Source organism: Mastigoproctus giganteus, chromosome 7, assembly GCF_048544385.1.
Source record: "Mastigoproctus giganteus isolate SK-2022 chromosome 7, ASM4854438v1, whole genome shotgun sequence".
Lineage (NCBI taxonomy): Eukaryota > Metazoa > Arthropoda > Arachnida > Uropygi > Thelyphonidae > Mastigoproctus > Mastigoproctus giganteus.
Genome location: NC_143581.1, coordinates 54,171,774 through 54,196,818, shown reverse-complemented (window position 1 = coordinate 54,196,818; position 25,045 = coordinate 54,171,774). Strand labels below are relative to the sequence as shown.

At 35.1% G+C, this 25,045-nt stretch overlaps 1 protein-coding gene across 1 annotated transcript in view; it reads left to right on the top strand.

Moving 5' to 3' along the window:
- Positions 1-25,045, top strand: part of LOC150082902 (lysine--tRNA ligase-like) — an 89,470-nt gene that overhangs the window by 6,000 nt on the left and 58,425 nt on the right. The window contains exons 3-6 of the mRNA XM_090376904.1: positions 5,028-5,287; positions 7,462-7,544; positions 13,458-13,561; positions 24,285-24,410. Of these exons, the coding sequence (XP_090233030.1) occupies positions 5,028-5,287; positions 7,462-7,544; positions 13,458-13,561; positions 24,285-24,410 (573 nt within the window). The remainder of the gene's footprint in view (positions 1-5,027; positions 5,288-7,461; positions 7,545-13,457; positions 13,562-24,284; positions 24,411-25,045) is intronic.

The following is a 25,045-nucleotide window of genomic DNA, read 5'->3' as shown; positions in this document are numbered from 1 at the left end:
CTGGCCGCCCATCTGCACTGCTGAGCGAACTTCATATTTGACTGCACAGTTACCCCCAGGTGTTTTTCACTTTCCACTTCCCTGAGTGTAGTAGCACACAGTTGGTACGTTTCTCTTTGGTAATTGCTACCCATATGGAGTACTTTGCATTTGCCAATGTTAAACTTCAGTTGCCACTTCTCAGCCCATTTGCCCAACTTATCTAGATCCAGTTGGAGTAGCATACTGTCGTTAACAACCCTGCCAACCTTTGTATCATCTGCAAACTTGGACATTAATCGTGATATACCATCATCAATATCATTGTTGAATATACAAAACAACAATGGGCCCAGCACCGAACCCTGGGGAACTCCACTAATAACATTTGTCCATGTAGAGCAGTGTCCATTGATTACCACTCTCTGTCATCTCCCACTCAACCATCTCTTTATCCCATATAGCAACTTCCCCTTAATGCCATACCTCTCCAAGTTGTACAGCAGTCTTCCACGTGCAACAGTATCAAAAGTTTTCCTGAAATCCAAGTACAGTCAGTCCTCGTATAACACGTGTTTACACTACATGAATTCGATCATACACTATTTATAAATAGGGGAACGATATCGTATATAACACAAACCGAATTCGCTTATGCACGATTCGCCTTTGTGTTTACAAGAAATGGCAGTCGATTGTGGAATCACCGCAACTGAACGCAACGTGATAGCAATGAAGAGAAGGTTCTGAAAATGAATTTGTTTTTTATATCAGTGAAGGGGAAATGCTTTTCGCCATAATAATGTAAAAACCCACACAATTCCAGCTATCAGTATTATCGCAAATGCAATTAGATTGAGTTTACTACCAGTTTATAACACCACTAGCAGAAACGCAGTTGGAAATAGTTTTTATTGTTTTATGGTAGTAACCCCCCAAAAATGTGCTTTAGTAAAATGTGAGGTGTTAGTGTGTCTCTACCTTTACGGTGTTGTTTATTCAGTTGCTACACATGCGAGGCGCCTCCGTAGCCAGGTGGGCAGGAGCAGCAGTGCGTAGCACACGCTTCTTGATTAGACCGGGGTTCGAGCCTGTGAGCCACCAAATATGGAGGATGCGGAAAGGTCAGGGAATGACCACCGCATATCCCCGGAGCAATATGGCCTTAGTTGCTAATGCTCCTAAAAACCAAACAACAACAACAGCTACATGCTCTCAGCTTTGTTTATGTGTATTGTAATTGTGCTTTATACCCTAAAAATGAGTAAAATACTTAAAAGGTGTGAAAAGGAAGCATCCTGCTGAAGACACTACAGATTCAGAGAGAAAAAGAAAAGCAATATCGAAAAACAGAGGCGGAATGGGTCAAAAATTCTTACCTGGGAAAATTTGGAGTGGCCTCATACTAGCGTTTATGGTCAAAATCACACCGGCCCACCGGAGTTTCCCTGGTAAGGCTTATGGCCAGTCCGCCTCTGTTGATAGAGAAAAAATATGAAATTTTGAAACACTTTGAGCGAAATGAAGACAATGTGATATTGCATGTGATATTACTGGCCTAAATGAGGCAACATTGAGAATTAGAAAGAATGAAGAGAAAATAAAAACAACTTTCATAGCAGGAACAACTCAAAGTGTAATTAAAATCCATTAGATCAAGACAAAGAATTGGAAGAGATGGAACGGCTGTCATCTGTTTGAATAGAAAATCAAACAAAAAAACAAGTTTGTTTACGATAGAAGCAAAAGCATTTAGCAATATTTTATTACGTAATAGTCGTAATAAAATATGTATTTTATTACGATTATTTATTGTGTTTGGTAATGTTTTGGTTACAAATGTGTGTTCAATCTTGGGTGGTCGGCACCTAACCCTATTTTTCCCATAGGGCTTGTTATTTATATTGCATGATTTTGCATTGCACGAGGATTTCTAGGATCACAACTGTCGTGCTATACGAGGACTGACTGTATATGATATCAAAATTATTTTTGACATTCAATTACTTTGTGACCACGTCATAGTATCCAATCAAATTGGTCAGACAAGACCTCCCTTTAACAAACCCATGCTGCGTCTTAACCATTACTGCAGTCTTTTCTAGATAATTCTGCAATGCTTCTTTAACCAGTGACTCCATTATTTTCCCCAGAACAAAAGTTACTTTACTTTTGTCACCTTTTGAATCCCCTTTGTGAATTGGTGATACATTTGTACACCTTCAGTCCATGGGGACCTCCCCTGAGTTCAAGGAAGCTCTCATAATTATGGCTAAGGGTTTGCTTACTTCCTTTGCTGCCTCCTTTAATATAACTGGATAGATCCCGTCCATTCCAGGTGCCTTCTTTATGTTTAACTTCAACAATTTATCCTCCACTTTGCTCTCAGTTATTACAAAATCACTTAGCTCCCTGTTAGCATTTGATAAACGTCTGGCATTCCCCTCATTGAATGACTCCTCGTGCGTAAATGTAGATGCAAAATAGTCATTCAGTTTATCAGCTACCTGAGCATGATCATCAATAGTCAACCCATCTATGTTAAGTGGTCCAATCTGATTCATCCCTTTCCTTCTAGAGTTTACATAAGTAAAGAACTCTTTGCTGTTTTTCTTAGTATCCTTTTTCCAAAGATTTCTCGTAATCTGCCTTTGCCTGCCTAACCTCCTTTGTGTGGCGCCTCCTTAGCCAGGTGGGAAGGAGCAGCAGTGCGTAGCACATGCTTCTTGATTAGACCGGGGTTCGAGCCCGTCACCACCAAATACGGAGGATGCGGAAAGGTCAGGGAATGACCACCGCATATCCCGGAGCAATATGGCCTTAGTTGCTAATGCTCCTAAAAACCAAATAACAATAACAACCTCCTTTGTGACTTGATTACAGACTAGTTTATACCTGCCATAGGCATCTGTCGCCTGATACTTTATATGCATCCCATACATTCTTCTTCTTAGGCATGAGCCTCATTAATTCATCTGACATCCATTCAGGTCTAAACCTTTAACAGTATTTCTTAGTTGGAATGAAATGCCTAGTAGCCTCCAAAATTAAGTTCCTGAAGGCTTCCCATTTAGAATTCAATGCTGGTAACATCATCAGTTGATCCCACTATACAGAATTTAAAATCTGTCTGAGACCTCTGTAGTCACCTTTACGAAAGCAGAAGTCCTTCCCTTTAGCCTTGATGGTAGTTACATCTTTAAGTAATTCCCACATCAGTACATTGTGATCACTGTCACCCAGTGGTTCCTTTATCTGCAAATTCTTAATGCATGAATAATCAGATCAAGAGTTATTACTCCCTCTGGTTGCCTCTCGAATATGTTGCTGTAGAAAACAGTCATCCAATAAATCCACATCCATTTAGGACTGAACCTTGAACAATATTTCTTTGTTGGAATGAAAACTCATGGTGCAGGATCCAGCCATCCTTCTATTTTTGAAGTCATTTTCATCTCACATTCTCATGTAACGTTTTAAAACCTGAATGTAGTAAGCTGTGGTAATGCTTGTCCTCTAGTCACAAATTTGTGGTGCAGTATGCCGGGATCGTTGAAAAATAATCAGCATCATGACTTTGACATTAGATTTTGTTGCCCAAGACTTTTTTTAGGCTGTGGGGACATTTTTGTGTGCCATTTGTACGACTCCACTTAGATCTTGGAGTTGTAGGTGAACACATAACTCTCAACCCTACTGACTACTTTTCTAAAGAAGGTCAGATGTGTAGATTTTTTGAACAAATTACCTTGATTGCTTTCCTGCAGTCGATTTGATTATTCAACAGCAAGCATTGCACAAACTTAGTACACACGTGATGCATCCCTAAATCTTGCATTAGGATTGTGTGTACTTAGCCGACTGGGAGTCCAGCTTCATGAGCAATCTCAACAACAGTCATTTGCCTATTGTTTTGCACAGGTTCCTTCACTTTTGGGAATTTTTGTTATTTCATTACTTTGAAAGGCATCCACTTGTGAGGTTAATCTTCCAGTGTTTCCTGCCTGTTTTTAAACTGATTAAACCACTCATAAACTGCTGATGTCTTCAAAGCATCATCTCTATGAACATCCTGTAATGCCTTCACAATCTCTGTAGCACTTTTTCCAAGTTTAAAGAACTTGATGTTAGCATGCTGTTCAAACTGCAACAATCAGTCAGCTGTGACACACGAGTGAAATTGTCAAGCCAGGCCCCACTTGGCATGAGTGTGCACCAAGGTTAGTGTCAGTGCCCCACAAAACCTTATGGCCGTAGCACAAACAATATAAATACTAGCATGCAATTCCAGGTACTTTTGAATGTACTACATATATGCAGTCCCATTGTTAATTGACTACTATATCAGTTCACTGTATGAAAGAAGTTTTAACATTCCTCTTGGCATATTGCTGTCCTGGAGTATAAACAAAAAACAGAACAGTTATTTGTGTTAACCAGTCACTGCATGAAAATGAATATAAAAAAAAGGAAAAGAAAGATTTTCCTTTTTTTTTTTTTTTTCCTTTTTTTGTTGCAATAGGGATATACATCTAGTAGTGGAATGTTCATCTACTTGTTATTTTGGTTTTAGTATGTTAAAGGATCTTCATTACATTTAAAAAATAATAATAAAATAAAATAAAGGGTTCTTTTCTTGCAAAATTGTATCCACCATTTTATTTGCTGTTATTTTATTATTAATATTATTAATGTTTTTTATTATATCATTTTGCTGCTATTTGTCCTATTTCTTATTCATCCAAAGTATAAAGTTAACATATATATGTTAATATATCTTCATTTGCTATAATTATCCTTGCAGAATGTATAGGGAAAAAAAAAAAAAAGAAAAAAAAAAACGTGTAATATAAGAAGCAGTTATTTTCATATAATCGTACAATATCAAGTATAACCATATCTTGTTTAGAAGGATTTTAAAAGAATAAACATTACATTAAATTTAATTACATAAAATTACATTGTTTAGAAATATTTAAAAAGAATAAAATTGTGTTCCTTTTCTGAATATTTAAAATTATAATATCTTTTTACTATGTATAATGTAGGAATATTTGAAGTTGCGAACCCAGATTGTTCAACAGCTCAAAGATTCAGATGACCATCCATATCCTCATAAATTCCATGTGTCAATATCATTGGTTGAATTTATTGAAAGATTTGACAGTCTACCAACTGGACAGATCTTGGACTCAGAAACGTATAGTGTTGCTGGTCGAGTTCACGCCAAAAGGGAGTCAGGAACTAAACTTATCTTTTATGATTTAAGAGGAGAAGGGACAAAACTTCAGGTTATGGCTAATGCAATGTGAGTGTTTTTAATTACTTGTATATGTCAATTTTTATTTTGTTTGTTTATACAAAAAATTGAATTTCCTAAACTTTACATGAAAAGAGCCATCTTTAAATTATTAAAGGATTTCATTTTCTTTCCTGATAAATTGTAATATGGCAATTTCTGTAAAATCCAGTACATTTTACAATCTGGAAATATTAAGAAAGCAACCTGGGAGTCATATTAATAATAACATTTTTCTTTAAGAATCTGTGCAAAAGAGTGATATTTCTTTCTTTATAAGATTATCAGGACTTACAGGACTATCATGTCCTTTGAACTATTTTCACTGCTGGCAGGATTTACATAGGTAATGCAATCATCTTAATTCTCAGAACTAATGTGCCTTTGTAGCAAGTTGCCTGGTATTGCACTACAGTCAAACAGATGGACTCCATAATTTTAATTGGCCATTTGTGTGGAACTGGCACTGCTATGGCAACTTGTTTTTTTGGCTAACTGGTGCCTCATTAATAACAGGTGGTCTCTAATGATAATGCACTGACAAAACAGTTGTAAAGAAGTTTGATGTGTGCTGTAATGGGTATATAAAATCAGTTTTAAAAGTTCTAATAGCTAGTTAAAGCTGTCTTTTGAAAAATAGCCCTAATGGACCAAAAAAGATAAAAAAAAAAAAAGGTATTACTAGGTAAACTCATTACAAAGGCAAGTTTGTTCTGCTATGAAAATTAACATCACTGCATTATCCATGCAATTTAAATCCTGTTGCTTGCAAAAAACTGATGAAGGAAATAGCCACTATAAAAGTATACAGTTGTAAATAAATTCAGTTGCTTTTGATTCATTGAGATGTTCTTTGCAAAAAACGTTCAAACATTTGTTATACCTCTCTAAAATCTGGCACCTCTCAATCTCTGACAGTGTCATTTTAAAGAGTAGGTTTTCTACCGTGTTTTGTGAAGTTCAATAGTTAGTTACCAGGTTTCTCTTTCTACTACCATACATTTTAATTTTATACTCGGGAAAGACTGAACTGATGTTTTTGTGGCGACTTTAAAAAATGTTCTTGTTTATACAATAAATTAGAAGAGTTTACAATAAATCATGAATACAGTCGTTAATTGTATTTGGCAGTCCTGAGCTTGAAAGACACCCCACTCAAAGAGCATGTGCCATTGCACTCATGCTCCTGACAACTTGGCTACGTAACTCTCAGTGTACCATTGAAAGAAAAGAGTTCTCAGGAAATGAACACCATCTTTTCACTAATTATTAGTAAATTATTACTAAAGTGGACAACAAATAATTTTAGGAACATGAGATTTCAATTTGACATTTAATTTTAGATTAGACTGCTTATATTATTAATCTCCTAGGATTTCAAAGTAGTGATCAAAAGCAGTTGGTTGGTCTGCTTGTCTGTCCTTGGATTATCTTTCTAGCTGTTATTTTATTTATTTATTTTTAATGATGATCCCAAATATGAAAGTTTATTTAAATGTACTGTGGATGGGTTGCCTTTTTTGATTATCTGATGACAGTTTCATTCCTTTGGAATGCTGGTGCTGTAAATGAAGTAATCACATAAATTTTTTTTGGATAACAGGAAACTAAATATATTTTTCATTTCTTATATCTAATAGATGTCAGAGTAAATAATAGTATTAAAAAGCACCCAATTTTTAACTATTTCTTGCTAAAAATATTCAATGTTAAATGCAATGCAATAGCGTCCCTGCTGGAGAGTTCAGCTACAAGATTGAAGTAGCCACTCTTTTGTGATGGAGCCATTATTGTAGTCATTTGTTGTATGACTTTTACAAGGTTATGGAAAATTACACCTTGTAATAAATGTTGGTGGGATTTGTATTTTAATGAAAGTTATCTAAAAGGTCAAACAGAAGTATTATTACCTGAATAAATTTTACATTGAATTAAATAAATTAGATTGTATAAAATAGGGCAGACAAAATGCTGATAATATTTTATGAGCATTTTATTAAAATATTCATATTTACTTTAATCCTGGTGCCTAGATTTGGAACAGATTTGTTTAACGTTTGCTTTAAGAAACATTTTCATTTTCCTCTTCTTCTCCTTCTTTAAATTTTTTTATTTTCCGTAAAATTGCACAGCAGAATATTTAATTATTCATGAATTCATTTGTCAAAATCTATTTAAATTAGGTTTTATTCTCCAGAAGAGGATTTTTTAATGGTTAATGGAAAAATCAGGAGAGGTGATATTATTGGTTGCATAGGACATCCAGGTTGGTTTGCCCTTTTTTATATAATATATATTTTGAAGTTTTGTTTGAAGTGAATTCAGATTATTTGATTTACTGTACTGACCCTTGGAATTATATGTGTGTGTGGATGGGAATACATTCCTGAAAATTGTCATGAATATCAAAACCACGTGTATTAAGACCAAAGCTTTATGACAAAGGTGGTTAGGCAGATATTTCCTACAGAAAGCAAGGTGAAATTTCATGATCAGTAAGAATTGATGTGTGTTATGTATAATAATCATTCTTATTATAACAGAAATAAATAAATGATGCAAATATGTTTTATACAAAGAATAAATAAAAAATAAGATGCAAAGGGAAAAAAACCTATTAAATTTACCTGTGTGATGGTATTGAAAAGATAATGAGGGTAGCAGTGATACGGTACAAGGGCAGATGCAGTTATGTGCATAAAGAGCACATCTCCCCCTCCACTTCATCCTTATTTATATAAAGGGATTTCCTTAACAATTTTTGGTTTAAAACAAATCTAGGAACATACTCCTATCTTGGTACCCAGAATGATTTTAACACACACACACACACACATATTTTATAATTTCTTTATATACTTATTTTTCAAGCTGCAAATATTCAAGTAGTTTATCTGAATGCATACAACATCAGGAACAAAAACAGCAGTTGTGTGATGGAGCCATTTGTGATCAACCATTTTTAAATAGATCGTATGTATAGCTTAGCTTAATTTTCAGCACTCACCTCATAGTAATCCGCTTAGCTGGTGGAGAGTTTTACCACATACATAGTGGTTATAGGATTCTAATAACTTACAGGGATTATGGGTGGTTTAAAACTAAGTTGTGGGCTATAAAAAATTTTTTAAGAAAGGAAAGTGCACCTTCCATTCTATGGTTGCCTAATTAAATTAAATTAAATGAAGAAAAAATAGAAGCTAATAGTTGCGCACGAGCGACTTTCGAGATTCCTCGTCTTCAGTTAGCTATAGTGGGGGGGGGAGAGCGTGCTTGTGTTATATGCGGGTTGGGTTCCCGAAATGCATTTCAGTGCACTTGGAAACTTAATGCGTGCTAAATTTCAAATGGGGGAGAAATTGGCGGGAATCTTTTTGTTTAACACTGAGTGATGTATGGCGCTTAAACCATTCGATGACGAAGGCTTCGTTTTCAAGGATTTTGTAGCTAGAATTTAATTTAACTACTCTGATAGCTGAATCGATGAGTGGGTTGTGATTTTGAGATTGGATGTGTTGTGTTAGTTCTGTACTTGCTGAATTAGTTTCCCTCGTCATCGAATGGTTTAAGTGCCATACATCACTCAACGTGTTAAACAAAAAGATTCCCGCCAATTTCTCCCCCATTTGGAATTTAGCACGCATTAAGTTTCCATGTGCACTGAAATGCATTTCGGGAACCCAACCCGTATATAACACAAGCACGCTCTCTTCCCCCCCCACTATAGCTAACTGAAGACGAGGAATCTCGAAAGTCGCTTGTGCGCAACTATTAGCTTCTATTTTTTCTTCATTTAATTTAATTTAATTAGGCAACCATAGAATGGAAGGTGCACTTTCCTTTCTTAAAAAAATTTTTATAGCCCACAACTTAGTTTTAAACCCATAATCCCTGTAAGTTATTAGAATCCTATAACCACTATGTATGTGTAAAACTCTCCACTAGCTAAGCGGATTACTATGAGGTGAGTGCTGAAAATTAAGCTAAGCTATACATACGATCTAGTTATTACATTACAGCACATAAGGACTCCTTAAAAAAAAAAAAAACCAAGAGCCATTTTTAAATATTAACTCTATAACTAGATGTTATAGGATCTTCCAGGAAGTGTCTCAGCTTTTAGAAACCTATACTAATATATGTGTGTAAAAAGTTTTTATGACCTCCAGATATGATTAAGAAAAATGGTTCAAAAAATTGAATTATTGACAAGAGAATTTCACATTGCAACAAAAACAAGAAATACAGTAAACTTAAATTCTTATTTATCTCCATTCAGATTATTTGAGCATCTTCAACATCAGGGAAATTGGAAATAGGGTTTCTTATGAGTATGGGTGATGACTTTATGATGTTTTACATTGGACTGTAAATTTTACACTTATAGCTTTCTGTTTTTATTTTAAAAAAAATAACTTTCTTGATACTTTTAGAAATTGATAATCCTACTAAATGTGATTACTCTCATTAATTATTTTTCCTGATCAACATTATACATATTACAAAAGTGTACTTAAGCACTGTAAAAATAAAATATGCTTACAATAATGGCAACAGTTGCAGTGGACCCCCAGTTATCTTGAGAATTGAGAAATAAATATGCCTGATAATCTGCAAAATGAAAGAAAAATTCATAAATGTGGAAAAAAAAAAAAAAAAAAAAAAAAAAAAAACCCCAAAGCATGACAAGATTTGACATAAAATTAATATGAATGTAATTTTTTGAAAAAGAAAAACAGCAAAGTTTGCTCTTTTCTTTGGTTTTCCTTCTTTAGAAAGGTACATAAATTTTGAAGCAACATCTTGTCAGGGAGAATAGCCACGTTGTTTCCTTGTTCCACGTAATCAAGTAGACACTCATTACAGTTAACATTTAGACCTCTTTTTCATGTTTATTATGAGCTAAAGTGTTTGTTCAATAGAAAAAATGGCCTTTTTCCATTTTAACATGAGGTGCATGTACTCAAATTAAAAATATAATAATAAATTAAAAAGAAAAGGAGAAGAATGTTTAACCTTCTTTCTTGAGTTTCAAAACTGAAGGATAACTGAAATTCTCATAGTATTTAAATTGTTAGGTTAACATTAGCATTAGTAGAGGCATTTGATGCAAGAAAGCAAGCTTATGCAGCATACAATTCTTGAACAGTTCTTAACATACAGTTCTTGAAACTACTTGAGTACAGACCTCCAAATATGGTATTCCAAAATCTAGAATCTCTTTAACTGTTATAGAGTCAGCAGTGTTTGTACTTTTTTCAGCAGTTGCTGATTGACGTAGAAGAATTATTCTCCATTTGATTGAGAATTCTTGCACATGTGCAGCAGCTATAATATAACTTTAATGTTGGATTAAACATTTAAACATTGGATTAAACTTTGATCCATTGGTTGGATCAGTCTCCTATCTACACTGGTGCAGCATAAACAATAGTGAAATTATAGTAACCTTATAATACCGTGATAAATCTGACTAAAAAATGAATAGCAAATGCTTAGAAACCGGTACTCACCTTGTATAAATCTGCAATAAAATTTTTTTGGTAGATGGTGGTTAAATTTAGGTTGGAAGAAGCATTAAAAAGAACTAAGGCGGGGAATGGGGTGAAAATATTTTAAACAGATTTTAAAATGAGCGCAAGGAAGTAGAAATGCAGATCTCCAATCCTTGGTTGTCATAAAGAGGTTAAAAACGTAAATGAAAAAAAAAAAAAAAAAAAGAGAGAGAAGACCGGTGGTGCCAATAGTTGTTACGAGGGACTTCCGTGAGTAAACTGTCATCAGTTGGCAAATGGAAGAGAAGTGAGTGCGTGTTGTATTTAAAGTTATCTAAACTTTCATGATGCTCTTTTTGACACGTGGGAACTTTAGCCGCGAGAGGTTCCAAGCCGGTGAAAGGTTGAAGGGAAGTTTAGCGTTAATAATGTTGAGATCAGAATGGTGTCGGTACCATTCGATGGTGAGGGCTTCATATTGAAGAATTCTGTAGCTCGATCTAAGTTTAATAATAGTGATGGCAGAGTCAACAAGGGGGGTGTGGTTGTGGGTTTGAGCATGGGTTGTTAACTCAGTGCAGGATTGACTTGTCTTGAAACTGTTGAAGTGGTAGTATGCACGGGTATTGGAAGTTGTGGAGGAACCGAATTTGGTGGTAGTGCTGCCGATGCGAGGTGTTGCAGTTCGGTTGGCATTTTATGAGATATATTAAGTTATTGAGATCATTGATGGGATATTTGTGTGTATCTTTGTAAGAATTAAATAGGGAACCTAGTTTATTGTAAGTGGAGAAGGTGAGGGAGATGTCAGTATCTTTGAATGTACGTCGGAATTGTGCTGCGAGTTCACTATGGTAAGGGAGAACTATGCGAGTATTTGTCTTGTGACTGTGTCTGGTGGGGTTATTAATACTGTTTAACGGTGGATATTGTGTGTTGGATGAATTGAGGGGGATAGCTCCTGGCTATGAATTTATCAGTAAGGTATTAAAGTTTATTGTGTAGATGGTTTTGTGAAGAGGTGAATTTGATAGCGTTGTAGATTTGGTTGTGTAGGACGGCTTTTTTGGTACTAAGGGGATGATGTGAAGTGAAATGTAGATATTTACCGGTGTGCGTATTTTTTCTGAAAATCTTGGTATTTAAATTTGTGTCTGTTGTATAAATAGTAAGATTAAGAAAATTAATCTGGTTGTCCGTTGCGATTTCGAGGGTAAGGTTTAGCCTGTCATGTATTGTATTGAATTTTAAAAAAAGATTGTCTATGGTTGTTCTGTTGCCTATAAAGGTTGTAAAATTATTTTCAAATTTTATTGAAGATTTATACAAGGTGAGTACCGGTTTCTAAGCATTTGCTATTCATTTTTTAGCATAAACAAGTAAATGTATATGCTGGAAATGTAACATAGGCTTGCAGAAAATCTACCTGCAAATAATTAAAACTGTTAATAATGTATGAGAACATCCTGTAAAAAATCAAAACCAAGAATAAATCCATGAATATTGAGGTTTACTATACTGCAAGTAACATATGCTGTATCTTACTGTCCCAAGTATTGGGACAATAAGAGTAAATACGAAAATTATTTAAAAGTTAGATTTTAATATATTGTATGGCCTCCTTTGGTTTGTAATACAGTACGTAGTCTTCAGGAAATACTTTCTACCAAATTGTGACATATTGATTGAAGTATTTTCTTCATTCTTAAATGATACAATTTTTAGTTATGTATTTAATGTTGACTCCACTGTGGTTTTGTTAGGATTCAGGCTTTGATTGGGTCAGTTTGTCACTCTTATGTTATTCTGGCCAAGCAGAGTAATATACCCTTTTACTTGAGTTTCACGATAAGGGACATTATATTCTGTGATGTAAAATTTGATCATGTTTGAAAAAAATTCCACTATTGAGGATATTACAACCTTCTACAAAGAACCATTCATGAAAAGCAGGCTTAGGCTATCAGCTTGTCAGCATCACAACCATGCTATACAGACAAGATAGCACAGTTAATTCAAAATTCTTTCCAGGTTAGCACAAATTCTCAGGTTCTTCCATTCAGTGAAAATGGTATATAGTGTGATTTATTGTCCTAGAGAAAACTTTACCTGTTTTCTCCAGCACCTTTTTCCTTTACCTGCTTTCTCAACACCAATACCTGTTGCACATTTGTGATGAAAGGTTTGTTTGTAGGCAGCTCTGTTGGTTATGTACACTTTCTGCAGTTTCATTTATACCTCTGTGTTACAGTATTTGCATAGCCAGTAATTTACATATCATATGTTTATTAATTAGCATCCTAATACTTTTGGTAAATAAAATGTTACTTTGTTGGTCATTATGAGATCTTGTTGAATATTTGTTTCTTCAAATGAATGTTAACAAGATTGATAATTGTAATGATAATTATTTTCGTTTTCTTTGGTGTCAAATAATTTAAATGTGTGCCATCTGATATCAGTTTTACATCAAAATATATAAAAAATTTGACATCACTGCATTTTTCCTATTGCAGTGAGGACATAGTGAACTTTAATGAACAAAATATAAGGAATGTTTAATTTTACTATTTTATGGATGCATAATCACAAGCATAAAATTACCTAGAAAGTATATAGACTGCTAATCATTATACATGTCTTATTGGAAATTAAAATGTTTTTTTTTTTTTTTTGCTTTTTAGGAAAGACAAAAAAAGGTGAATTGAGTATTGTACCAACACATATTAAATTGCTTTCTCCTTGCCTTCATATGCTACCTCATCTTCATTTTGGATTGAAGGATAAGGTTAGTACCAATTATGAAATTCTTTAACTATTACAGGCATCCACTGCTAAGTATTCTTAATTGGGGCTGTAAGAACAGAGTGCAAAGGGAATCCACATTAACGAACATAATGTAAATAATTTTAACTGGTTCGTCTGACCAGTATTTCTGCTTGATTTTAAACCACCATTTCTTTAAATATTAAATGTAGTAGAAAACATTTAAACCTTTAAATATAAACTTGAAATTCATAAATTATGGAAGAAAACACTTTAAAATTGCAGAACCTTTTGTGTATAGTTTGGTTAAATTATTTACAACAGCAGCTTGCAGTATTGTTAATTTTCAGATTGCTATAAGCTACTAAATGTGTAAACCTAGCACCCTTCTGAATTTGTTCTTTTTATAATTTTTCACTTTCTTCATGTTACTAGCATTAACTGATTTACTTGGGAAAATTTGAAAAGTGCAAATCTGTTGGGACGTGATTCTGCTGTAGTATTGTGCTAAGTTATACCGATGTGGGCACTTAATTTTAATTTTTAGACTTTCCAGATAGGTATAAATTTAAGAGCCTAAAGACTGCTTCCAGTGCATGTAGAGAGTATTCTTATCAGCCATCCACAGACAGTTCACGTGTAAACTGATTTCATAACTCAAAAAATATTTAAAATATATATCACTCACATTTATAATAATTTTTTGTACATAACTTAATATTTATAATAGATTTATTCAGTTATTTGTGTTCTGCAGGTTTAATGTGGCCACAGTATTTATCATTGCTGTTATTTTCAGACACTACTCATGCACTCATGTTTTACCATTGTAATCTTGACAGTGGAGGCAAAGTTTATTATTCTTTGAACTGGAGTACAGTGTGGTTATGATTTATGTGGTCTTATTTAGCCAAAAATTTGAAATATTTCACTCTTATAATATATATAAGTAATAATAATAAATAAATCTTACTATATGCGTAAAAATTAAAATAGCGCACTGCATGTGAAATCTCTTGTTGGTGAGTCGGAAGAACTGTAAACAGAGACCTGGTATAACTTTAGAAAGAGGTTACATGAAGATTAGCAAGCATCCAAAAGCCAGCAAGAGTCATTTGAATTGTTCATTTATAGTCTAAACATCAAAGTTTTGTGCAAAATATTAGCCTATGTCAGTGCAGCTTTGAACATAATGTAGGAGAATGACGCCAATATGAACTGAAGTTCATTTGCTAAGTGAAAAGTGATGGGTGCAGTTGCTGGTTACGAATAACTCTGATAAACACAGCAACACAAGACACAGAAGATACTAGATTTCTTCTTTCTAACACTGAAAGTGGCATCTCCCGATTGTACCATCTAATTTGACTGGCACATCTGCTCATCCCAGCCAAGCTCCCAGGGATTGCTAGTTGTTTCCCCTTCAGGTTATTCCAAAGAACTGTAAATTTTTCGAGCCACTGTTTGACATAGCTTCATTTGTGAGGCAGAGTTCTTCTGTATTTAAGATAAAGTTTAATGTTTTACATATTAATTTTTTTATTTTTTATGTTCACATGTTTATTTCTTATTTACAACTGTTTTTTAATTTACAGCTTACTTATATTCTTTTTAATGTACTATACACATAACTTTCAGTTGAATTTTTCATGAAAATAATTTTCTCATATAGTACATTCAAATTTTCATTAAAAATTTCACTTAATTTTATCTTGTTTATGTTAATTGTAAAAAAAAATTCTAGTATTTTTCATTTATCTGCATAAAATAAGCTGCAAAATTGTTACATTGGTGACTGTTTATGCATTCACAGAAACATCCGAATTGTACTGTATTTCTGTAGGCTATTGGGTCTTAATTCGTACGAACCTTTGTTTATGTGAATTTCCAGAAATGCAACTCATATGTAAATCACCACCGCCCCATAATTGCTTGATTGCAACAAAACTTTAGTACTGATTTTTCAAAGTGCCGAACTGTGGAATCAGCTGTTATGAAAAGGATTAAAATATCCATGGTGAATACTTTGGCAAAACTGTTTCAGAGAAGAAATAAAGATTAATATCGAAGCAAAAACCTTTCCCTCCACTCTCTTCGCTACTAGCTGAGGTAAGTGGGACAGATTTGGGTAAAAATGCAGTTTGATAATTTTTTAAAAGGTATAACTACGCTGATGACCCAAAAAATTATGACCACCTACCTAATATGATGATGGTACTTCACGTGCAGCCAAAACAGCTCGTACCTGGCAAGGCATGGACGCTACAAGATTTCTAAATGTGTCTTATGGTATCTGGTACCAACACATAACCAGCAGGTCCTTTAACTTCTGTAAGGTCCATGGTTGAGATGCCTTAGGTCAGAGTTGCTGTTCCAACACAAACCACAAATGCTCGATGGGATTGATGTCTGGGGAATTTGGAGGCCAGGGCAATACCTCGAAGTCTTCCTCATGTTCCGCAAGTCAGTCTTGAACAATCCAGACTGTGTGGCATGGCGCATTATCCTGCTGAAAGATGGCACCACCAGAGGGGAAGACCGTTGCCATGAAAGGGTGTACCTGGTCAGCAATGATGTTCAGGTAGGTGGTAGATGTCAGAGTACCCAGCACATGGATGACTGGGTATCCCAGCAGAACATCGCCCAAAGCATGACACTACCGCCACCGGCTTGTTTTTGGCCCACAGTGCGTCCAGGTGCCATCACTTCCTCAGGTAAACGTGGTTAGCATGGGCACTCGGAGTAGCTATGCAACCCCATTTTCAGCAGGGTTTGATGTACTGTGTGTTGTGACACATTACTCCCGTCACCGGCATTCCAATTACCGGCAAGTTGTGCCACATTCGCCCTTCTATTGCCACGTACCATCCGAGAGAGCTTTCATTCACCTTGAGCATTGATGAGCCGTGGTTGTCCAACATCTCGCCAGCATTTTGTAGGCTCCCCCTCCTCACTTTCAGTAGGTACTAACCACGGCTGACCATGAGCACCCCACCAGCCGTGCCGTTTCATATATGCTCTGACCAGACGTCATAGTACCCAGCACATGGATGACTGGACCCAGGGTATCCCAGCAGAACATTGCCCAAAGCATGACACTGCCGCCACCGGCTTGTTTTTGTCCCACAGTGCATCCAGGTGGCATCACTTCCCCAGGTAAACGTGGTTAGTATGGGCACTTGAAGCAGCCTGCAGCTATGCAGCTCCATTTTCAGCAGGGTTTGATGTACTGTGTGTTATGACACATTACTCCCGTCACCGGCAAGTTGCGCCACAGTCGCCCTTCTGTTGCCACATACCATCTGGGAGAGCCTTCACTCACCTCGAGCATCGATGAGCCATGGTCATCCAACACCTTTCCAGCGTTTTGTGGGTTCCCCCTCCTCGGACCACTTTCGGTAGGTACTAACCACGGCTGACCGTGATCACCCCACCAGCCGTGCCGTTTCATATGTACTCTGACCCAGTCATCTGGCCATTACAATTTGGTTTTTGTGAAACGCTTAAGTCCGCTGCCTTTCCCATCTGAAGAACAAGAGTAACACTGTTTAACGGTGCTCAGTATCAGGTGTTTTTTATACCATGTCCTGACCTGCGCACACGCAGTAGCTGACCTGCAGTTGCTTCGATTTGCATAACGACTCACTGGCATTATATTTTGGCTCATCGGTGTATATCGTCCTTTAAAAAATTACAATTATTGCAAAAAAAATTATTTGGACTTGGTAAGTTGTCCATGAGCAAAAACTCCTACTCTGTTGCAAGTCTGACTCTGAGATTTGTTGATTGTAGTGACAAAAGTTAAGAATTGACTTCTCTTCAAATTAAATGGCAAGTTAGTTTCAATGGGATCTAAATCAGTTCTCGGGATTTTAAATTCGGTCAGAATATTTTTTGGAAAAAAAAATTTTTTTTCTCAATTTTACTGCTAAATAAAACGTGTTGAAAAAGAAATCAGGTCAAAAGTGTGGTTAGTGTTTGAGTTATTAAATTTCAAAGAGTGTTCTGGACAAAAGAGGAAATAATCAAATTATTATATAGATTTGATGGCAGTATTAGTAATAGTCATATGGTGAAGGAAGCTTATGCTACACCAGCCAAAAAAAAAAAAAGCAAAAAAAAGAAAAAATTGTAAAATAATAGAAATGAAATAGACAATCTTTACATTTCCCTCCTCCCATAGGTAACTATCCAGCTGACCTTTGAATTTCCCCAAACCATCAGCCTCTACCACCACTTATTTCAGTAATTTATAACTCGCTGGTTAAAAAAAACTTCCTGCAATTCAGTCTAAACATCTCCCCCATAACTTGAATTTATGGCCTCTAGTTCTAGAATCATTTATAACCATGAAAATTTTGTCCTCATTCATTTTACTTTTGCCTCTAAGAGCCTTAAACACTTCAATCAAACCTCCTCTAAGGTGCCTACTTTCCAAGCTGTGCAACCCACATATTCAAAGTCTTTCCTCATATGGATGCCCTTTTGCTTATCTCACCAGGTCATTTACCCTCCTATGGACCCCTCCAAGAAGCTTGATATCTTTTTTTAGGTGCAGTCTCCTCACTTGAACACAGTATTCCAAGTGTGGCCTTATATAACTCCCAAGTCCCTTTCTTCTACTACTGACTTTATTTCAAGTGTATAAGTTATTTTGGGGTTACTGTTTCCCAGCTGTAAGACCTTGCACTTTGCTGCCACTTTTCTGACCATCCTTGAAGTCTATCTAGGTTACTCCGAAGAAGCTCTGCTTGGCGGTGATCATTAACTACTCCACCAGTCTTCAAGTAACAAGTGATTGGTATATTGTAAAAGTGCTGTAATATTTTTATGATAACAATAAACTAATTATTTTATACTTGGTTTTGAGTTATGATAATATAAAGTATCACCAATGCACTTAAGTTTTAAAAGATTCTTTGAGTCATTCCAAAATTCGTTAAAATTGGACCAATAGAAATCCAGCAATTATTATATAATTTAAAATAATTTTCCTCCTAGTGATATTTATTCAGCTAATGGGAGAAGAGGGATGTGGTTACATGGTAATACGTAACAAATACTAAAATGCATAATAGAAACTTGTTTTACAAGCTTCTATTATGCATTGGTAAAACAAGCTTCTATTTAAGCATGGTCATGTTAGATAAATTTCGTTCATGCTTTTTGTTTATCTAGCATAACCATGCAGTACCATTCATGATTTCCATATGTAACATATTTATGTATTCGTAGCTGAAGAAGAGACACGCACAGTGTCAAAAGCTTCTGTAAGCATTTTATTTTATTTTATCAAAAGAAGCAAGCACAGCGAGCAGGGGGCAAAGATCCCTAGTTATTATTATTATTTTTTAAATTTTATTTTCCATGTGTACATAATAATTCAACTCCCAGTGGATGGATTTTCAAGAAATATTATATTTCAGTTTTAGAAAGATTTGTCAAGCCATCCCAAATTTCATTGAAATTAGACCAATAGAAATCCAACAATTATTATTTTTGTCCATCTGCAACTAATAACTTCCATCTCAATGGATGGATTTTCGTGAAATTTTATCTTGGACTCATTTTGAACAATTTATTGAGCCTTCCCAAACTTCATTAAAATCATACCAATAGGATTCTGGCAGTTATTTATTTTTTTCATACATATCACATAGGCTACCCACATACTGTATATTGTAACTAAAGGATTGGATATTATGTTTGTTGCAACATGCTGTTTGGAGGATGAATGGGCATATATTGGAATATGTGCAGAAAAGAAAGTTTCTTGTTTATGTTTAAAAGTCATAGCTTTTATGCATGAAACAGGCTGTTTAAAAGTGTGCAGTATTGTACTGTATATCACATCCAACTTTGGTTGAAAGGATTTAAATAATATGTGCACAGAAAATGGAATTCATTAAATGTTTTGTTTTGTGCTACTTGCTTTTACAACAAAAAAGATTTTACTATTTTTTGTATATAAAGAGAATAAAATTGTATTTAGCGGTAATGACATTTTTGATTTCTATCATTAGCATTACAAGCATGTAATTTTACAATAAAATCGTATTTAAAAAACTGAATAATGTATTTGAATATTTGACTCAAGCAATTATATCTTCTAAGTTTTAAAACACTAGTCAAGAACAAATGTAGATCCAAAAATCTAGGCAGTACAAACAGAATTTGTATGATGGCTTAAGTAATAAATGTTTGTGGTTGCCATCTGTTAAAGGGGGTGTATTTATTTTACAAATGATTAATCTTTGCAAAATGGCAGCTAATCATTTTGTACATTCTTCTAACAGGTTGGCAGGGTTGTTAATGACAGTAATGGCAGTGTGTTACTTCAACAGGATCTAGAAAATTTGGGCAGATGGGCTGAGAAGTGGCAACTGAAGTTTAACATTGACAAATGCAAAGTACTGCATATGAGTGCTTTTGTTGTAAAAAAATAGGTGCCAGTACTCATTCTTTGCTATCAGGAAAAATTGAAAATTAAAAGGATATGAAAAGTACTCTAAAAATATTTTTTTTCCTGATATTGTTACTTTCGTAGTAATGTTTTTGGAATAAGAACAACAAATTTGGTATATTAACAGTTTATTAAGTATAAATTCAAGTATATATAGAAACATAACTAAAATGTCAATAAAATAAGTAAATAAATTGGTCAGCTACTTAGTGCCGGGCACTCAGGATGACACGAATGGTCGTTAGTGTAGTATCTCAAATAGAGAGCTTTATGGTAACTGAAAAATGTTTCCAGTGCCCTGGCTTGGCCTAAAACTTAGGAAATAACGAAAACGTTGTCTATTTGAGTCTTTCCAGTGTTGTGAATGCCAAGGGTGGGAGAAGCGACTCCGACTTCTTCCTGGAGAAGCAATTAAAGTCTCGGGAGAGAAGCGACTGGCTGGTGATGGCCGTGCAAGCACGGCCATCACCAGCCAGTCGCTTCTGTGCAGGCACCTCTCCACCACCACCGCCTCAACACTGGCTCTCTGAGTACTTCCTTGCTGGGAAAATTCCAACTTTGAAAATTGTTAAAAATGCTTCTTGTCTCAAAATTTATAAACGACCTTTATAGAATTATTAACTAACTATTTAGCAACCTTTTTGTCACCAAAAGGAGAGTTACTTAATACAAAGAAAGAAGCGCGCTATCGAAGTGCAATAAAAAAAATTGTTTTTTTAATTTTAACACAAAAATAAATGATAGATTTCAATCAGAATAGTTTTCCCTTGATAAGCATCAAATAACGCATAGCTAATGTGATTTTTAAATTTTTAGCTCCATTAGCGACGGAAATAGAGAGGCAGACAAGAAAATTACTCACATTTTCCTGTCTGGCGCTGCCATTTTTAATTTTAAAAATATTTCAAAATTATATTTTAAACATACTCGTTGAGCTCTTTACAACAGTGTAGCCATAGGTTGTCGACAACATTTTTATCCCCCTCCATTTCTCAGACAAATTTTTGTCAACATCAATATGGCTACACTGTGGCTACAACATCAATGATCAATATGGCATTATGTTGGCCCACTTGATGTGCAAACCCATGCAAAATTTCTAGTCAATAGGTTAAGTGGTTCCAGAGATACAAAGCTGTGACAGACGGATGGACAGGCAGACAACAGAGTGACATTTTAAGGGTCCTTCATCATTTTTAGGGACTATGGCCCCTAAAAATAATAAGTAAAAATAATTTTATAATAAAAGTTTTTGTAGAATATTCCAAATTTTTATTAAGTTTTCATCCGACAATCTATGCCGACTTCTTTTTTTCCTCTTTGTGTGTCTCTTTCTTAATAACATTTTCGGAGCAGCCACGAATCGACATATTTTTCTGGATCGAAGCTGGTCAGCGGTCGGCATAGAATTTTAAGAAACAGTAGTGAAGAAACTGTTTTTGTCATCAACGAAGCTTTAGTTGGGCTGACAATCAGATTTATTTGTGAAAATCCTCGTTCACATTCACGTGATGAAATTGGTATCATACTCAGAGCATCCATCAAATTCTTCAATTCTTCCGAAACCATCTTTTCAATTAGGTACCCCCGAAATCCGCGAATTGCATTTAACTGTAAACCTAATTGACAATTTTCTAACTTCAAATTTCTTTTCAAATTCTTTTTTTCCTCTTTGTGTGTCTCTTTCTTAATAACATTTTCGGAGCAGCCACGAATCGACATATTTTTCTGGATCGAAGCTGGTCAGCGGTCGGCATAGAATTTTAAGAAACAGTAGTGAAGAAACTGTTTTTGTCATCAACGAAGCTTTAGTTGGGCTGACAATCAGATTTATTTGTGAAAATCCTCGTTCACATTCACGTGATGAAATTGGTATCATACTCAGAGCATCCATCAAATTCTTCAATTCTTCCGAAACCATCTTTTCAATTAGGTACCCCCGAAATCCACGAATTGCATTTAACTGTAAACCTAATTGACAATTTTCTAACTTCATTTTCACCAAAATGCCAACAATGCATGCTTAGGTTTAATACCTTCGATGTCCTCATTTTCCATCTCTCGTCATCAGTATTGTCACTAGTTGTTAAATTTGAATTTTTTTTTTTTTTTTTGAAACTGTCGAAAACAGAGATAGGGAAAATTTACGGAAAAATGTGGATAATGCACTTCCGCAAAACGACAGATGATTATTTGTTGGGGTAAAAGAAAATCACTCCCTCCTAATTCTCGAACGGGGCACTTAGAGTTGATTCACAAAGGTGTCCAACCTACAGCCTGCCTGGAAAGTGAACTAAAACAGCATTTTAAATTTTGTTAATTATCAAAAAATTCTCATTAAATGTTTTGATTAATAAATGTAATTGTGTATTGTACTTAATAAAATTTTCGAATATTTTCAATTTTACTTTTACAAGCAAGATATGGAAAATGTAACGTACTAAAGAAATCTAACTTTGAATTTTTTTGAATATGGCCCCTGTATGGGAAATGTTTGGACACCACTGCAGTAGAATGTGGACCAGAGCCCATTTCGGAATGCCCCCTGATCTGCTCACGGCAGACCAGCACGACTTCTCCGTATGTGGGACGGGTGGTCAGATAGTTTTTACCAGGTACCACTAAGTTGTAGAATGGTAATCCCTTCAGCTCTCTTAATTCGCACAGCAGCACTAATTGCCTGAAGGCCAGAAATGCGAACAGGGCATACCAAGTTCATCCTCTCCTAATCCGTTCGCTATATGAAAATTTTCTCGCTCAACGGAAACTATTTTAAATGTAACATCCGAGGGGAATTCAAAATAATTAAACAGAGGTCCGACTGAGTAATTTAGAATTATAAAAATGGTTATACAGTTTTATATAGAAAATATCTTAACAATAGACAGTGAAAAATGTAAATTTAGTTAAATAATTTTAAGCTTATTTGAATAGAAGATAAACATGTGAAAAAAATTTACGGACTATTACAAATTTCAAAGTGTACTGCATCCAAATGTCACACGTCACTGTTAATAAAGGTGCTGGTATGCTGTACCAATGCATGCCATCACAAAAAAAGCACTGGGTAGAAGTAACCTCAGAGGAATGTACCAACTATGTGGTACTACACTTAGGGTGGTAGAAAATGAAAAAGACCTGGCAGTAATTGTGGTCAGATATGAAGTTTTCTGAGCAATGCAGACAGGTGCAAGAGCAGGTCATGGGGTTTTGTCAGTGATATACAGGAATTTTGCTAGCAGGAAAAAAGAGGCCATTACCACTTTGTATAAGGCAATGTTCAGGTCAGGTCAGAGTATACAGGTCTGGAGGCCTCATTTTAGGAAGGATGTAGATTTTCTTGAGCGTGTACAGAGAAGGGCACCAAGATTGATGAGGGGAATGAAGGAATTCTCTTACCAAGAGAAGCTTAAATTCTGCAAATTGCAGCAGCTGAAGACTAGAGACCTGCAAGGTGATCTGATTGAGGTGTATAAGGGCCTTAAATGGGTTGAGCACACTGAATTCTGATGGGATGCTTCCACTTGCTCAGATTACGAACCTAAGGTGGCATAAATTCAAACCGAGGAAAGACAGTTGTAGAATAGATGTTCGTAAATTTGTCTTTAGCCAATGGGTGGTTAATTGCTGGAACAAACTTCCATCTGTCGTTGTGGAAGTTGGTAGCTTAAATAAATTTAAGGAGGAACTGGACAAACGTGTGAATTTTTTCTTTTTTGGCTGATGATGCTACATAAGCTCATATGCTTGCTTTCTTGCATCACCTGCCTCTATTACTATTACAAAGTATCAAGCGGCACCTAGATCACTTTTTCTGAATTTCAGTAATTTGGATAAGTTCCATTATATGTAACTGTCTGGCTAATTGTAAAATAAAAATCTGAATGAATTTCCTCAATACTTCTCATTGCGGTGCCTCCGTAGCCAGGTGGGCAGGAGCAGCAGTGCGTAGCACACATTTCTTGATTAGACCGGGGTTCGAGCCCATGACCACCAAATATGGAGGATGCAGAAAGGTCAGGGAATGACCACCGCATATCCCCAGAGTAGTATGGCCTTAGTTGCTAATGCTCCTAAAAACCAAATAACAAACAAACAAACTTCTCATGGGGGGGGGGGGATTGTATTTTTTAACTTAATTTATCCATCTTAATATTTATAATTTTTAGCTTATTTTATTAATATTTCAGATTATTCTTTTGTTAATTTATTTATTTTATAAAAACAAAAAACACTTCATTATTAAAAATGGACCTTCTTAAATCTATTTTTGTTGTTTTAGGAAACGAGGTTTCGGCAAAGGTATCTTGATTTAATTTTAAATGATAGCGTGCGCCAAAAATTCATCACAAGAGCAAAAGTTATTAACTACATTCGAAAATTTCTAGACCAGCAAGGATTTCTAGAGGTAAATAAAATTTTAGTTAATAAGATTTACTTTAATTATGTGCTTCTAATTTTATTAATTTATAATATATTAGAAAGCTGAAAATTTCTATAGCAAAGCATATTATTTCTTATTTAACCAAATCATTTATGAAACCCCCAGCTAGTACAGTGGCTGCTGTACTAGCATGGCATGAAAGTACTGCTGTTCTTTCATGCCATGTGGTTAGAGGCCTGGATTTGATTTCTGTGTGCATGGGAGAAACTTTCATGGGCTCCCCCCACATGGCCAAGTTATTTTGAAACTTAGGTTTTAATCCTGCAAACAAGAAAAACCAACGGTTGAATACACACAATTTACAGACATCATATACTGATGCTGCAAGGCCATTACTGCTTTGGTGATTATTTTAAACTACCATCTAAAAAGAAGTAAAAGTTCAAAATGGTTCAAACTTTCACATAGCTTTATTTATAATTTGAAGTAAGCCCCATAATCCAGCAACATTGAGACTTATTCCCTTTTAAATTTTTTGAAAACTTAATATTGTAAAGAACTGTTGGTAGTAACATGCAGAATGGCAAAATATTATGCAATCTTCCATCAGAGTGACAAAGCAATATTGCCACTGTGATGGTTATAAAGCATATTGCTCC